A 17,808-nucleotide genomic window follows, 5' to 3' on the forward strand; every position below is an offset into this window, starting at 1 on the left:
GCTGGAGAAGAATGTGTAGACAACAGTGTTCCTCACTTGAGTAACTCCTGGGTGATCCTCCAATCAGTTTTCTACTCGCAAACCAGGTGTTAGTACAAGTGTTAAATTGGCATGATACATAAAAGAAATTTTGGCTACAGATCTTTCTGTTAATACTGAAACATTCATAAATGAAACATTAGAATTTCATTTAAAATATTCACAATTAAGTTTGCAACCTTTCTCCATGTGCTTTTCCCATAACAGGATGTACTACACAAACTACTGCAAGGAAAGATATAGCCAATTACCTTAAACCCTTACCTATTATCACTTAATAGCTGATAAGATAGAAAATGGGGCCACAGGCTGGAGTGTTCTTCCAGACCCAGCTATCAGGCAAATATAAAATTTGCCTTAAGTGTTGCACTCTAGGTGGGTTTGCCTGCAAAGAGGTGCTCACAAATAAGTAGGGAAAAGAGTACTAATAAAGTAATGACTCAGTTTCACCCAGGGAAATCAGTGGCAGAGTCTCGGGGGAAAAAAGAATTTTAAAAAGCCCCAAACAACTCTGAAACCTGTAGCTCAGTTTTGACTCAAAAATCTGCATTTTTATCACACAAGCCATTCCTCCTGGACTCGGAGCAACAGGATCGGGTCATTTACAAGCGCTCAACTCGGAGCAGCCCAGCAGGCTGTGCCTCCCCGGTGCTCCCGGGAGGATGTGCTGCCCTATCCCCGCTTTACCTGCCGGGGGGAGCGGGGGCGGTGCGGGGCCGTGCCCGCCCCCGGCCCGAGCCCCGGGGGAGGCCGGCAGCTGTCGGCGGGTGGGAGGCGTCTGCAGCTGGAAAACAGCAGCTCCGCTTGCTGATCAGATTTGGGGGTGGGGTGGGAGGTGTGTGTGGGAAAAGCCGAGCCATGGATCTTCCCTTCTTTTGACAACACTCTCCCCTTCAGGACTAAGTTTGCACTGGAGGAAAATAACTGCGAGGGAGAAGAGCTAATCACACCTCCGTGTGGGAGCTGACTCCCGGGAGCAGCGTGTGCCGCCAGCCCCAGGATATTCCCTGCCTCCAACCTGAAGTGATTCCTCCTGGAACGGTTCAGTCCTGCAGTTCACCTTTGCCTGCAGTTAACCAGCGTGCAATTTGGGTTTAATGGAGCTGGGTTTATTGTTCCTCTTTGGACTTACGATTACGTCGACTGCAGGTAATGTGAATTTCTTTCTTTCTTTGCCCACTTCTACGCATGCACACAAAGAAAGGCTGGGTGGGTTTTTTCTGCTTGCCTTTTCTTTTCCCCCCCTCTCCTTCCAAAGGGCTGTAATCAGCAGCCCACTCCGGTGCGCTGTAAAGAGCCAGACGCCAAAGCCATCCTTTGGCCGTCCGTAGGTTTAACCCAGAGGCAGCCGCAGCCCGGGGCGGACACAAACATAACGGTGCTGCCGGGGCTCCGCAGGGAGCGGGGCTGGCTCGGGCCGGCCCGGGGGGGCTGCGGGCGGGGGTGTGCGGGGTCGGAGCTGCCGGGAGCTGAGCGCGGCTCTTGCAGGGACCGCGCTGCCCCGGCCCCGCTCCGCGCTGCCGGCGGCCGGCCCGGGGCACCGAGAGCGCGACGAGAGCGGAGCGGCGGCGGCCGCGGGCGGCAGGGCCAGGGCGGACGGCGGAGCGCTGCGACACCGGGCCCGGCGCTGCACTTGCTACACCTACAAGGACAAGGAGTGCGTGTACTACTGCCACCTCGACATCATCTGGATCAACACCCCCGAGTGAGTGCGGGAAATGGCGGGCGGGAGCGGGCGCGGAGTCCCGGGACCCCGCGGGGACGGGACGGGACGGGACGGGACGGGACGGGAAGGGGGGAGCCCAGCGCAGCCCCCCGAGCACCTGCCCGGACCGGGGACCCCGCACCGCGGAGTGCCGGGCAGGGCTGACAGCAGGGAAAAGAGCCGATTTCCCACGAGAAATCTGTTTCTAACAATTCAGCCGCTGGGAGAGCGAGAAGAGTGTGTGTGCGTGCAGCTGTACTAGTTCTGATACAAATCAATGTGGAAAAATACCGAGACGTTAGGATAACGTTTGAAAAATTCAATATGCCAGATTTTAAGATGTTACAAAAGTCTTTTACAACTGTGCTCTGCGGAAACACAAGCTTTTGTTTCAACTCGTAATAAAAACAAATTTTGAAGCCTGGATGGGAAGTTCTGAGCTGCACACAGGGAGCTGGGGGTGGAGCACACGTGCAGAAAAGCTGCTCTGCTGTCTGTACTGACAGTGCTTAATGGGAAGAAAGCATCCAGGAAGAGCGACACTTTGCCTACATCCTAAAGGTTAGAGGCCTCTTTTTCCTACACCATTGTATATATCCTGTCTTGCTGAGTAACCAAAACAGACTTCAGATTTGTAAAGATTCTCACAGGCTAATAGGGTCCTGTAGCAACCACAGAGATCAGCTCAGTGCAAAAATAATCAGGAGATCAAATGAACCTTAAAACAAATACCTTCAAGAATTAAAGTTTTTCAGACTCTGTGGTGTGAACTTCTGCACATACGGCCAAGTATTGCAGTGACTACAGTCTGGGAACAGTTGTAAAGATTCAGACCTGCCTTTGAATCGGTTGCAAAGCTTTTAATGAGATTAAAATAACAAAAGGAGTAGAAAAATAGAAAGTAGCTGTAAACTAGGTTAAGTCAAATGGGGGTTAGGGCGCTTAATTTGTAAATTCACGTGTGTGTCCTGGCTAGAGGCCATGTCTTGATGAAGTCTTTTGAACTTCTACCAACCTGTAAGTATCATGTATTCACACATGTCATTCAATTCTTTGAGTTCCATACCTGCACTAATCCACCCCAGGATTACTTAGGGTTATTTTAGCCAAATATTTATGACTCAGTAAATTTAAGTCAGAGCTCACCAGTGAAAATGGGGGAATGACATTCCTTTTCCCCTACGCACTGAATAAATAGACTTCTGCTAATTTTAAACACACACTGGGTTGGGTTTTTTTTTGTGTTTGTTTTTTTTTTTTTTTTAGGATATCCTGTTTTAAGTCTACAGGACTTACAATTTTCATTCCAGTTCCAAAATTACTTTGTGTGCATTAATTCAGTGATGTAGAGAGTTTTCCTACATGAAAGTTTTATGCCAATATCACTAAAGAAAGACCAAAAAATTAGAAATTAAGGCATATAGTATTTTCATGAATTGGCAATGAGGTCTGTATAATAATCCAAATATTAAACAGTTGGGGTTCTAAGCCTTTGCTTTCTTGACTGAAGTCAGTTGTACATAAAACAGCAGCAAATCTTTCAGATCTGTAAAGTCTACCCCCATTGGGTATAGGTTAACCTGAAATGACTTAATGTGAGGACTAGGAAATTCTCTTTTTATAATTTTTATGCCATGTGATGGGATGTTTCTATGCAAACCATGGAATGAATACATTCCATTTCAACATTAATTATTCACAGAGAATAATACATTTGAAGCTCCAAAGATATGAACTTGTGTAACCTAACAACACTGTTGGAACTGGGTGAATTGGGGTGCTGGGAGCCCTCTGAGGTTGACAAAGAGTGAGTGGATGATGGTGAAATTAGTCTGGAATCAGCAGGGACTCAATTTCCTGGATTCTGTCTGAAATGGGCAGCTTTGCTGTCCTGCTCCATGAACAGGTGACAGAGGTACAAAACTCTCTCTGAAACTGCATAGATGTGATTTTCAAAACTCCCAGGATTCTTCCTAGGAATGCTCCCAGGGCAGAGGTAAACATTAAATTACGTGTATTGGATATTTTGAACCATTTCAGTGCAACAAGACCAGGATTTGAGATTCCATGTGCCATGAACAGGCACTAATTCTGCCCTGGTGATTGATTTCAAATAACATCTCAGGAAGTCAAGAGGTTCTTCTGGAAGTGAATAAGGGGAACCAGGCCTGCTTAGGCAATTTAATATCCTGAGCAAGTTACACTACTTCTTTGAAATGGAAGTAACACTGGATGTGTGCAGACTGGCTGTTTGTAAAAGGGGCTTTTACGTTGCTCTCGTACACGTGTTGTGGAAAGTTTTTATATTTACTAAAAATTTGGCTCCAATGCAACCTGGAGGATCATAAACAAAGTGAGAGGCCAGAAAGTTGGTGTTAAAGTTTGGAGAAGTTTTCCTGACATCTGTTGATTCTGGTATTTTTCTTGTTTATTTACCTTTTTCCCCCCAAAACTCTGTAATTGTTTCTTATGTTTTCCTTTCTTTCCCCCCTTATTTATTTCACTTTATCGCTTCTTTTTCCCCACAAAAATTCCTCAGTACTTTCTGTTTTCAGACTACTCTCACCTCTATACTTTACAAAAAAACTTTTAATTCCTCCTCTAGTTTCTTCTGCTTTTCCCAACAGGAGCTGTTAAGCATTGTTGTAATATATTCAAAACAAATCTTGGTCATGGCCTCTCCTCCTTTTCTGGAAAAGCAGTTAAAGTTTTTATTGAAGCTGTTGGAGGCAGAGTGACAATAGAAGGTCTATTTCTATCCCTGCTGAGAAACCACTTAGATCAGCAGGGTGACAGTTGTAGGAAAGCACAAAATTGCAGAATGTGGAGGCTTTGACTCCCTGCAGCTTTTTCCAATTAAATGAGAAATTATCTGTGCACACATGTTTTGAGTATTGCTTTATACTTGACTACAAACCACTGCTGTTAATCCTGACCACGAAGAGCATCAGTGTTTTGGTATAGTGAGTGTTTCATTCTGGGAACAGTAGGAAAGTGGAAAAGAAGATGACCTAAAGAAAGGCAGGTAAGTCAGAAGAGAATAATGCAATTATGTGGTGTAGACAAATGTTGCATAACAAAGGTAATTAAAAGCTGGTGAACTGTTCTCACTGATAAGATTGATTATCCAGGAATTAGTTTGCAATGCATTTTTTTTGTCAAGTGATTAATTATGCTTATCTTGATCTATAGCTACAGCCACATTTTAAAGAATGAATTGTCTTTTAAACAGTAATCACTGATGTAATACAGACACAGCTTGATGCTTAATTTTCTAAGTTAAAGAAGAAAATATAGGCAAGAGAAGAAAATATGAGAAAGACTACTTTTAGATCTGCACTTCTTCAGAGGTGTCCATATTTCAATATGAACTGAGGTAGTGCATCCAACAGCAATAATAACAATTAATAACAGTTCATTCAGTTAATAACATTAATGTTGCTGCATGAAGCTTTATCAATGCTCAGAATGATGAGTAATAGATTAAGAGGTGACAACTCCTAAGAAAATGTTATTATCATAAGGGCACACATACTGTGGTATTCAATTCTAAAATAAAAGTGTAATGACAATCTATGGCAATAATCCAAACATTTCCAATGGAGAATTCCTCATTCAAACTATGCACCAAAAATAAGAACATTTCTTTTGAAGGGTCTAAAACAAAGCAAAAGTGTTTTTTTTTCCCCTAAATGACATATCATTTTGGTATTTATTATTATGTTCAAAAGAGGAGTGACTGAATGAAATTCTGTGACCACACTGTAAAGACCAGTTACAAGATGATCTAAGAGTTCTGTCTGCCAATTACATGAATTTCTGAATCAGGAAAATTGGATAGACAGTGAAAGACAGATTTTGATCTAACACCATGTTGCTGCTCTGATCCTCTGTACTTAACATATGTTCTGTTTCCTCTGGGGGAGGACAAGGACATGGACAGGACTTGTGTCTGTCTCTGCTGTGTGGGATACACTGGGAGAGGATCTGGTGAGTGTCCCGTGCTGTGTGAGCACTGGAAGGATCTGATGTTTTTTCACTTAATAAAGAAATTTGTTTCTGTGACTCATGCAAGTCAGATAATCCTTAGCAACAAGTTAGCTCCAGACAGTTCCCAACAGCAATGTGTTTTCCTGACCTCAGGTGACCACTGGCTGAGGTGAGAAATGCTTTTCAGACACTTGTGGTCATTGCTGTAAGTGATGACAAATGGGATTGTCAGGACTAAACAGCCTGAGCAAATCCCACCTGCGCCCAGCTCTCCAACAAATATCAGTTAAAGATCTTTGCTCATTACTGACTTAGGTTACCATCAGAAAGTCATCTCAGAATGGAAACAATCTGTAGCTATCATCACTTCACTCACAGTTTTACTCACACACACAGATGATGTCTTGGGATGGTGTTCCAAAAGACAAGATTTACTCTGCTCTAACTGCATGTTCTGCTGGCCAACTTTTCCTTCATAACATCTTTTTGTTGCATCTCTTTGGTGATTGAATTTTGTTGAACAGAAGCCCAACATAACAAAATTTAAGATGCTTTAAATCCTTATGGACATTTTGTGATACTCTAAGTTAACCCCAATTCTGGATAATTATACTCATAATTTAATAAGTATAGGTGACATCCTGTATTTTACTGGAAATAAAATACACAGCTAAAGATCTCTTGTTCAGCAAAACAATTAAGCAGGTGGTTATAAAATCTAGATCAGATTGAAAATCCCTGCTAGCCAAAGGCATGATGATAAAACAGTGGCTGCCAGCCAGGAAGCTCAAACAAGGAAGCTGATATGTCAGCTGAACAGTGCACATGGTTAACCATCAGAACCAAGTGCCAAAACTGGAATGATGAATCTTTGTCTAGTTGATTGTATTTTTCTGAATGAAGCTCACCCTGTTTTTGCAATCTTTACTATCCACATGTTCACATGGAATCTGTTTGTCTTGCAAAATCTTCACGTGAAATGAAGAACATTTCAAACAGATTTACTGAACATAGTAACAGGCTCCTGCTGAAATTGTTATATTTTATTATGGACAAATTGATTTGATTTTAGGCCTCTCTATTCAAAAAGATATTCCTACATATTTAAAATGTGTACTGACTTCACACTTTCAGTGTCTCACTGTCTGAAGTGTGTATAGCTTGCATGCCCTCCTCAGTCTAGAAGTAGAATATGTCCTCTGAGCTTCCTGACAGTGCTCCCAGAATTGATGTTTTATAGTGATCTCTCAGAAAGACTTGAAATGATTTGGCTCTGCAGTTACAATCCCATGTCCCTGCAGGAGCTGGCCCTGAGAATATGAGGTCAGGGATGAGACACGCTGATAGCCAGGGCTTTGAAATTTCACTACTGCTGCTCCTGCTGGTCTGATTCTAAGAATAAACACTCTCAAGGGCTGTCAAACCACAGTCACTTTCACCAGTCTTACATTTTAACACCATGTGTTTATTTTCCTCCGGATTTTTGTTTTATTTGTTTTTAAACCAGCGGTGGGTTTTGAACTGCACATGCTGTAGAGAGAGGTGGGAATGTACATTAGTGTGTGTTCCTTGTGTGCACTGCTGTGGTGGCATCTGAAGCAGCAGTAAGTACTCTGAATTTTGGTTTGAAAAAAATCTTAATTTGATTCCTTTCTTCCATATTTCCCAGCTGCTCTGTCTTTTGGGCTGGTTTTGTGCTACTGGTAAGTGGTAAGAACCACTAACTAATAGTACTGACTGCTAGTCAGAGGGAGAAAAGGAATAATAGGAGTTTGTGCCTGACAGACAAAGGATGCTGCTCCAAATTTTAATTATTTCTTTAAATTAATGATCATATATCTTGTAACAGGACTGGGATTGATATGAGGCACTGAAGGAGGTGCTTAGAGTTGTTTTGAGAGAGGTATTTCTGTGAAACACTGGCTTGATTTATTAGGTCAGGTGAGCTCTACCCAGTCTCTCTGGGGATTTGGGATGTTAATGGACACCCCCGGGCTTGCTTCATGGTGTTTACCTCAATGAATACACCCCAGCTTTTCACTCCACAACTCAGATATTCTTCTGACCATATCTGAGAAACAAAACCTGTAACATCCCTTTGACAGCTACAGGAGGAGGATGGAGAGTGATAAACAGCCTCCAGATTCTCACAGTGCCTGACTTGGGTACCAAGAAGCCCCAGGGGGAGGAAAATCAAGGAACTCACGTGGTCAGTGAACCTGAGTGATGAAGCAGATGTGTGGAATCCTTGGCTTATTACCTAAGTTAGCTGTAATTAATGAACTAAAACTAATTGGCATCCTCGAAAATTAGCAATTATTAATTAAAGGATAAGATAGCAAGGTTGTGGAGGTGCACCTTTTTGGATAATAGAAGCCTGTTCAGTATCTAGGAACACTGAGCACTGTTAAATTTAGGATGTGGGAAAGAAAGGTGTAGCTATAAAGGATAAAAGTTGTTTCATCTGAAAATAACTTCCAAAAGCTACTCAGAAAAAGTGCAGCTTCTGAGAATGTGGACAGGATGACCAAAGCAACAAGTCAGGCATCCTCTGGAGATGTTTTACTCCTTAAATAATGATAAGGATGGGTTAATATGGGAGGTACCTCTATTGTGAACTCCTAAAATCCCACGCCTGTTATAGGAAGAGCTGGAGCCAACTTCCAGAGCAGGCAATGATCTCTTCATCTGTAAAGCTACACAATGCTACTGCAGCACCTTTATCTTAAAATATACACAGGAATATCTGTTATTTCCCCCAGGCATCATCCTTCATTCTGGGGATATTTTGTGTCACTTGGAGGATGGTAAATTTTGCTTCCTTTCTGTGTTCTTTGCTCTCAGTGGTCCTTACAGGGATCCCATACATTTTGGGACTGTCTGAAAACACTGGAGACTGTTGGGAGCCTTGCTGGCCTGGGTGTGTGCCAGAAAATATATTGCTGAATCCTGAAATCACAGCATCTAAGATGATTGCTGCAACCCCCTCATCCCTTTGTTTTGCCTGAAACTCTCCAGTGCCCTGGAGGTATCTACTGTGTTTAAGTGGCTGGGAAAGTAGAAAATAATAGCAACTCATAGATCAATTATAATGTAGCATGAGAAAATCAGCCACATGTTATAAAAATTAAAATAAACCAATTGGATTTGTCTGCCTGAATTCTGAGCATTCACTATGAGTGGGGTACAGCAGTAATAGCAACTCATAGATCAATTATAATGTAGCATGAGAAAATCAGCCACATGTTATAAAAATTAAAATAAACCAATTGGATTTGTCTGCCTGAATTCTGAGCATTCACTATGAGTGGGGTACAGCAGGACTCGGGCAAATCCTACTTCCCAATCTAACCTGAAGGTATTAATCCTTCAACAGGCAGTTTTCTTCTGTGGAAAATGTTCAGCTGTTCAGTGGAGAAATCACTTGGGACCAATTACTTGCTACTTCTTGTCTTTTTTCAACAAACTATTTCTGTTAATTTAATGTCAACACCTTGCTCCAAGAGCTAGCTGGCTCTTAGGGGGAGAGCTTTTCTGGTTGTGTTTTGTGGACATGAAGTACACAAATAATCTTGGTTATTTCAGCCATTGATACCCAATCTGACAAGAACACACTGTGCTTTGATTAGTTCTGTGCTGCTCTGTTATACATGAGATTATCTTCAGTTAATTATCTGTTGCACTGACTAATCACAATTACAACACGTGGAATAATTGTAAGTACTGGAGAGTTGTGGTAGTTTTTTGGGTTGTTTTGGTTTTTTTTGCGTATAGTGTAAAGAACAAATAGCTTATACTGAAGAAGCAACAATTTCCTTAAACTCAGACCTTCTCTTTGTAAGAAAATGCTGAAGAACTGAGCATGCAGACCTTTATGCACCCACTGTCTGGCTGCAGTAACCATAGTGAACCTCCCAAAAGAGTGTAATTCCTCAGAAATCACAGATTTGGATGTTGCCAATCAGATACCAGTTCAAAGTAGTACCTTGGAAAGGCTGATATAGAAATGTCTTTGCTTATTCTCCACTTTGTAGAGAAGAAAGGCATAGAGGAGTCACAGAACACCTTAGCTATAAATATATCTTAAACTCATATTAGCATACTTCAGGAGAATTTTATTCTTCTAAAGAAATGCTGCATACTGAGTTAAAGGTCAGGAATTTAAATTTTCTCATTAAATGCAAACCTTAAAAAAATGAATTAATTGAAAACCTGTGGATGCCTCAGAGAAATTAAAAAAAAATTACTATATGGCTTAGCCAGTACTTAGGGCAGGGACTGGGTCATAACCAGAAGGAACACAGTGTAAGGAACTGGTAGTGCAGGATCCCCCCAGTTCTGCCTCTGCCCTACTCCAGCTGATCCTCATCTTCACTGAGGGGACACAAAGTGCCCTGTTTATATTCAGGACATCAAGCTCTTTGTGATTATTGTTGGAAAAACTTTGGGTTGCTTTTAAGGTGTATCTGCTTTGGGTTTGAATTTATGGATCAGAAACCAAAACCAGGCATATTTGGATTATTAATGTATTTCTATCTCTGACTGGCAGATCTGCATATTACCTTACACAAAAACTTCACTTGGACATTGTGGTTAAAAGTCTTTGAAACACTTGAAAATGCTGTTGCATTGGCAGATATTTCTGGTCCACTGAGAATGAAGTAGCCATGAATACATTTTCTAAGCTATGAAGCATAATATACTTCATTAGAAAGATCACAAGCAGTATCTAAAATATCAATTTCCTCCTTTGCTTAAGGCTGTGATTCATGGCTCTTATCACTTGTAATTATAATTATATTCTCCACTCCTCCCTGTTTGCTGGAATTTACTGTCTCTTAGGAAAGGCAGCAGATTGGTAATGGGCCTCTTCCTCAATCACTGTATTTCACATAGTGATGGATTAAGGTAAAATTGAAAGTTGACAATTCTCGTTGGTCCATTAATTTGCCAATTGCAGCAATTAAGAATAAAACTCATACCCTTCTTTCTCTCTGGCTATTCAGGCAGAACCTCTGACTCAGGGCAACCTGTGACTCAGTCTCACAGAGCTTTTGGTTTAGAGAATTAGAGTAAAAAAGCCCAGTATCATATTTTGAAAGAGTGAACTTTTGAACAAAGAACTACTTTAAATAATGAGAATAACATATTAGAGTGTTTTATGTCTCATTAGCATAATGTAGGATGACATTTGCAAAAGCTGCAAGAAGCTTTTTTATATGAAATTATTTGTCATTAAACAGGGCTCTAACATTTGTCTAAAACACACAAAATTCATCTTTTCATTTCAGTCTCAGTTGGAGCAGGAAGTTGAAAAACAGGATTTTACCAGACAGTCTTCACAGAGGGTTTGCCACTATTAAAAATAAAGGAACTTTCCCCCACTCCTGCCTCTAAATGCCAGTTCTTACTTTATAGAAAACATGAATGTAAAACAAATACAACCATGGAGCTATTATTTATGTCAGAAATTCCCTACATTAGCCATTTCACTGTCATTATTTTAAAGCAGATGTCAGTATAGAATTATGAATACTCTTAAATTATAAAATGGAACTTGCTCCTTATCCTAAGGACAACAAAAAGCTTTTTAAATGATGGTTCGAGAAGGGAGGTCAAAATGAAGTCCTAAAGTCTTTTAAGACAAATATGTATATTCTTGGTCTCTCCCAGTGTCCTGGCATAGGAGTAAAATGGTGAAAATAAAGAACATTTTCTGCATGGAGGCAGACCAGGATCTGCTGGAGAAAAACCATCCCCTGGGCTCTGAACACAGAAGTATTGCTTGTGATTTTCTCTCTCTCTCAGGATGATTTTATGATCAACCTGACAGGTTCAGGCTGTGAAAGACAAGGTGCACTGTTACAAATGTACTACGAATGCAGAGGATTGAATAAATGATTTGCATCAACTGTACTGATGTTGCATCAAAAATTATTGCAGAGATTAGGAAAATAATGTTTCTGAACCTTTCAGCCCACCATGTGTGTGGGAAAATGGAAAATTTGCAGCTTTCCCATTAGCAGCCTAATGATGTTTTTATGAAAGCAAATGAAAGAAGCAGAGCTATGTGAAGGTAGTGGTTCCAGACTCATTATTCAGGCTTTGTTCTGTAACCTTTCAGTAACCTTTCTAGATTGACTCTGGCTTCCTCTTCCCTGCCTTTTGCTTTTTTTTTTTTTCCCCCTTCACTCCTCCCCTCCTCCTTCTTGCTTTTGAACATGAGATTCTCTTCAGATTTTTAGTGTTTGTGGATTTGTGGCTTGCTTAGCCCATCTCTCAAGTCCTCAGGAACTTTTATGAGTCTCCAGAAGTTTCATGGGGAGTACAGCTGCTGTTGATTGAGATTCTTTAACAGTTTGGAGGAGAGTAATTTAATAAATCAATCCAAACTATAAAACTCTTTCTGGGGATGTTAGCAGGCAGTAGAGGACCATGTCCTTTTCTGATGATAATAATATTGACTATAACCCATTACAGAGCAAATCATGCAAGGAAGTAAAGAGAGGTACCTCCTACTATTTCTTGGTGTGCTGCAGCACAGAATAGGATCTCTCACAGAAAGGTGGAACCATACAAGGAGGATTATCTGGGAGTTTCTCACATTTGTAACTCCAGTGTTCCAAACATGATGTAGTAAATGAATCGTGCTGATGGTTTTGTCAGTTTCTCAATGATAAAATCAGTGGCAAATCAGGCTCAGAACCATGAACTGCATATCAACTGAAGAATGTTAGTGCTCTGGTGAAATCAGCAGGGCACTTCCATCACTTCAGAGGAGCCAAGGCATTGAATGTAACAGATTTTGTGCATTGGGTGGGGAAACCAACACAACACAGGAATGAGGAGTAAAACAAACAATAACCTGGGCATGTATTTACATCATCTCTTAGGTATTCCAAATTTTATTTTGATAGTGTAGCTGCCAATTAATCCTTCCAGTAGAGCTGACTGTGTGCTCATTTATAACTTGGTGAAAGCCTGAGTTAATGGAGCAGAAGTTATGATCTGGTACAGGGAGAACTTACACGAGCATAAGGTTTGATTTTCCTGCCACTATTTATTGCTTTCCATCAATAGATCTCTTCACTAAAATAGAAAAGAGATGGAACATAATTTTAATTGGTTCCTAAAATACACAATACATGTGATTCTCACAACAGGAGGACTGTGCCATATGGACTGTCTAACTACAGAGGCAGCTTTAGAGGCAAAAGGTCTACAGGCCAGACTCAAAGTACTTCCCAGTCCTCATTCCGATGTTCCTGTTCGGATGCTCATGACAAGCAGTGTTTGCAGTTTTGCAGAAGAATGCAGGACAGAAGAAGGTGAGTGTCTTTCCCTATCACTGCAACCTGGCCATGTGATGAAGCCATTTCATGCAGATAAATTAATCAAGATGCATTTATTGAGAGGAACTGATTAAAAGATATTGATTTGAAATAAAACTCCCCTCTGCAGTTGTGGTGGGTTAACCCTGGCCAGCAGCCAAGCACTTACACTGATGCTTGTTCACTTCCCCTTCAGTGGGATGGGGGAGTGAACAGGAAGAAAAAAGCAAGAAAACTGCTGTGTCACATCAGAGTTTAATAAGTGAAGAAAAGAAGCCAGAGCCAGCTAATACTGCTTGGAATTTTCTTTTTTCTGTTTCTTTTTATGATGTGGTGCTTTTGAAACAACAGATCTGTCCAGCTAGGGGCATGCTGAACATTGCACTGTTCTAGAATGTTTCATGCAGTCTAGCAAAGAGAATGAAACTGTCATTTCATCTATGGGGACATTAATGAGAACACAGTGACAGGTTTAGGCAATCTCTATTCTACAGAAATCATGGATCGATGAAAAAGACAGAGGAGGAAGACCAATGCAGGGAAGAGGAAGACAATTTCATTCAGTAGCACAGAGAGTCTGGAGGATTCTGAACAATCAGGTATGTACAGACACTCAATGTTAAAAATAAATATTTCCATAAATGTTCTTTTTACTTGCAGAACCCTTAGTTCTTTCAACTGAATATTATCACACCTTCCTAAAAAAGGACAGAATTTGGCCATGAGTTGTTTAGGGTTTTTTTTTCTAACTTAATTTTTAAAATAAATTTTATTATACACAGAACTGCTACAACCTTTCTTGTGCTGATGTAACTCCTTCAGAAGTTGAATTATTTGGCTATAAGCCAATACATATGTTGGCTCTTTTTTTTTTAGCACAAGGGCTGTTCCTGTCTGTCATGTTTTTCCTTGTTCAGCTCTGCAGCAAATTAAGCTACAGGTCCCAGTTTAGTGCTTCAGTAAAAGCTGAAGGTAAAGAAGCAGGAAAAACTTTGTGGGAGAAATAAGAAGGGAGAAGGTGAAATCTGCTTTTGATGTCAGGTATAGGGAGGTTACTGCAACCCAGTAGCCAGTTTCAGATATTGCCACTTCTAAAAATGTCACACCAATACCCCAATTTTTTTGCTATGAAAAGAAGCACTTGGATTAGAAGTCCCCAAGCTGAATTTCTTGCTGTAATTATTCGAGCAGAGCTAATCAGAGAACAGCGTAGAGCTCGCTCTGTGTACACATAGCCAAGGAGGGCAACCACAATTATCTCAGGTAACAGGGACTTAGTGTTCAATAATCTACAGTTTGGGTGTATTTATTTGTTGGTTTGTTTTCTTTAAAGCTTTACCATTTATTTGCTGAAGCTCAGAAACAAGAACCTAAACTACAACTCTCCCTTGAGATGGACAAACTTGATGCTTCAGTGTGATGCCGGTGGAGAATTCAGCAGTAGGCAACACTTCAATTTCAGCAGGGCCACTCTGAGGGCATAGGAACCTGTATGAAGAAGCTTTTCTCCCCTCGAGAGAGCCTCAGAAAAGGATAACCTTTATCATGTAACCTGGCAGGGAATGTATCACTATTGTGGAAGACTTCAAAGGCAGACCCAAACTTCAGCAATGCAAAGCTTCAGGAAACAATTTTCTCTGTGATTTAAACAAGTACAATAGAAACTGTTCCACTCACTGCTTGTTCTGTGTCTGAAGAATCCATCCACAGCTCTGTGCAGGCAGCTGCAAGTGGAGAATGTGGAGAGTTAGAGGGAGATTGCCTCTACATGAGTTCTCATTAAGAATAAACAGATACAAAATATTCCTCTTGTTAATGTATGCAAGCCTGAATCATCATATTGTAACTTTGTGGCAGATGTTTAAATGACAGTATCTATGCAGAATAAATACGAATGGCTAATATAAATACTATTATAAACTGTAGCAAGCTATGACTATACATTGAGTATGCAATAGATTACCTAATTTAGACACAAATTATTCCTGTGCTTGGAAAGTTCAAACACACAGTGATTATTTGGGGATGCACTGTACAGAACAGAACTTCAGTGATTCATCCCAAAGAATTTTCCTACAGATGCAAGGGTAGGACTGTGGAACTTGATGCCACATCAGAGTAATTTCTGTGCTGGCCATTTGCTGTCCCAAGCCCCTACAAGCCACAGCCACAGCCACAGCACATCCCCTGGGCTTTGCAGATCCCACCTTTTTCTCTCCATTGAAACACCAGCACCAAATAACCCGGAAACTTTAATAAGGATTAAATCCAACCCTGGAAATTTTCCAGTGTAAATGATTTATTCAGAAATTATGGACTTCTTTTTGCTACAAGGATGCAAGGGTCAGCAAAGGAAAAAGAGTAACCTTTGCAAATCCTGTTCTATATTATTTAAAAAGAGAGGAAGTCCCTTACTTGTGACATTACAAATTTTTTGGGGGTTGACTGACCTTCAGGCAGACTTTCCCCAGGGCACATAGGTTAAACTATAACCCCATGTTTTTAAATTATATTTTATAAGAAGATAGAGACCAAAAGAAAAGTGAGAAGAAATCAACAGTAAAAATGTCTATATAGGGCTTAAACCAGTGGTAATAGTTTTTGTTTGAAACAAGAAAGGGAGGTCTTTGCCAAAACATATGATATATTTTATATATATGTGGATATATTTCATAAATAAATTATTACAGTTATAAAATTAAATATATCTTTCAGTTATTGCATTTGTATCAGTTTCTTACTTGCTGTATAACTGATTTTGTACATTTATAGAAAATAGATTATTTATTGTATAAAACCACTACAAATGCCATTTTTCCATATTCTTTTTTAAAAGACATTGTATAGCTTTGGGGTTTTTTAAAAAAATCAGGCTTTGTTGTGAAGAATGCTTAATGTTCCTAATGTTCCTTTATGACCAAAACCTGGAAATTTCTCCCCTCTCCAGTCCCTATGCCCAGATCACACAACATCTTCCTGCCTTCAAGAGGTTGATAATTCTCCTGACAGTCTGGGAATTGAGTAGGAAAACACTATAACAATTTCTGTGGTAATAATTAGGCATAAAAAGTGGCATTTCAATTTTGTGTGACTTTTGCTGTAAATGTAACCCTCATCTGTCCCCTAATCCTGGCACAACAAGGCAAAAGTTATTTGTCATGAGAGTTCTTTTTGTGGACAATATCCACTGAGTTCAGCTCCAATCCCAAACACATCCCAGTGCTGAACAAGCTTCCAGAGCCTCAGTGGGTACAGATCAGCTTTTACAGGAGCTGCTCAGCCTGTGTTTGGAATTCTCTTGTCTTCCCCCATGTGAATTCAATTTGAATGTTGCATTTAAAGATAGATTCACACCTTCCCCAGTCCCAAATGCTTTAATTTCATTTTAAACAATAACAAAAAAAGAAAAAAAAGAAAAATCAAACTGGGTTCTTTCTGTGACATGGAGACAGATGTAGCCCTTGAGCGGTGGGCTACAGGTGTTATTGTTGTTCTCTCCTTAGGAAAGAGAAATCCCATTTTTTTCTACACAAATTCCACATTCAAGTGGTTTGGTTTTGGGACTCTGGTGCCAATGTACCAGTCAATGTAAAAATCAGTCCATTGTGAATACACCAAAAGAACAAAAATGAGAAATAATGTTGTAACAAGTTCAGAAGAGGGAAAAGTTAACTGTAAGTATTTCCAAATAAACCTATAAACCACAGAATTTACCTGAAAGCTGTGTGTGCTGGATTCTGGCTTTGAACTATCATTATTCCATCTGGGAACAGCAAACAACCATGAGGCAGTTTTTACCCAATTTATTGTTTATAGAAAATGTCACTAGTAACATTCCTCGTTGACTCAGTTTACCCAATTTTTAATTTGTACTAGAAGGTGTTAAACTAATTTGAAGTACAACTCTTTAAAAGTTATACATAGAAATAAACTCATATACAACTAATATATGCTTTTAATTAAGAAACAAGTCTTAAAATCTGATAAATCATAAAAGGATTATTTGCAAAAGTTAGAATTAAAGGCTCTTTCATCTTTCAACATGTAATGTTAGCATAGTTAGGTGTCCTCAGAATCACTCTTGTTCTGGGATATTAGTTTGAGGACATTTGTACTTTTACTTTTGTAACAACAAATTAGTTCCAGCTCTTACTCTACTCAATGTAAAGCCATATATGTACAAATCTGCTATAATTCTGTCAGAGTTCCATAGTATTCATTCTAACTCCCAGTACTAAAAGTTCAGTTTTGTGTTGTTAACAGCAATAAAAACAATAAATGATCAAAAGCAAAGAAAACAATGTAGAAAGGAGCCTTGGAAGATTTTAAGTTTTTATCCTCAACAGAGAGGGAAGAGAAGAGATGTGAGTGCAGCCCCCGTGCAAAGGGCTGTGAGGGAGAGGAGAGCTCCGTTTTGTTCCCTGTGCTCCCAGAAGGAATTACAAGGAGCTCAGTGTTCACAGCAAAGCCCTTCAAGTAAATTCATCAGCAGGAGAGGGGAAGTGCCATGGAACAACATCTCCATCACCACCTGCACCTGCCCTCCTTGGCTGTGCCTTGTGACAGCCACAGAGAGTCTGAGAGGGCAGCAAAGCTGGAAGGGGCCGTGTCCTCCTCCATTGCTGGGTGACTGTTCCCACTCCCCGAGCAGAGCCCATCCCATTCCCTGGCCTTTACAATAAATGGCCCCTTCTTGTTGTGCCTGTTTTTGGGGACACCTTTCTGTTGATTCTGATTCTCCCT

The 17,808-nt window shown here is 40.4% G+C and overlaps 1 protein-coding gene across 1 annotated transcript; it reads left to right on the forward strand.

Annotated features, from left to right (window-relative positions):
• Window positions 1-806: 806 nt before the first annotated feature.
• On the forward strand, window positions 807-17,341 carry EDN3 (endothelin 3). The gene is made up of 5 exons (XM_058850776.1): window positions 807-1,188; window positions 1,528-1,744; window positions 12,898-13,062; window positions 13,560-13,664; window positions 14,399-17,341. The coding sequence occupies exons 1-4, from the start codon at window positions 1,137-1,139 to the stop codon at window positions 13,630-13,632; spliced, it is 507 nt and encodes a 168-aa protein (XP_058706759.1). The 5' UTR covers window positions 807-1,136; the 3' UTR covers window positions 13,633-13,664; window positions 14,399-17,341.
• The last annotated feature ends 467 nt before the right edge of the window (window positions 17,342-17,808 follow it).

Source organism: Poecile atricapillus, chromosome 15, assembly GCF_030490865.1.
Source record: "Poecile atricapillus isolate bPoeAtr1 chromosome 15, bPoeAtr1.hap1, whole genome shotgun sequence".
Lineage (NCBI taxonomy): Eukaryota > Metazoa > Chordata > Aves > Passeriformes > Paridae > Poecile > Poecile atricapillus.

Coding starts and splice junctions, on each gene's coding strand:
- EDN3 (XM_058850776.1), top strand. CDS start 1,137: ATGGAGCTGGGTTTATTGTTCCTCTTTGGACTTACGATTACGTCGACT. Junction 1,189..1,527: donor TACGATTACGTCGACTGCAG/GTAATGTGAATT, acceptor CGGCTCTTGCAG/GGACCGCGCTGCCCCGGCCC. Junction 1,745..12,897: donor ATCTGGATCAACACCCCCGA/GTGAGTGCGGGA, acceptor TTCTCACAACAG/GAGGACTGTGCCATATGGAC.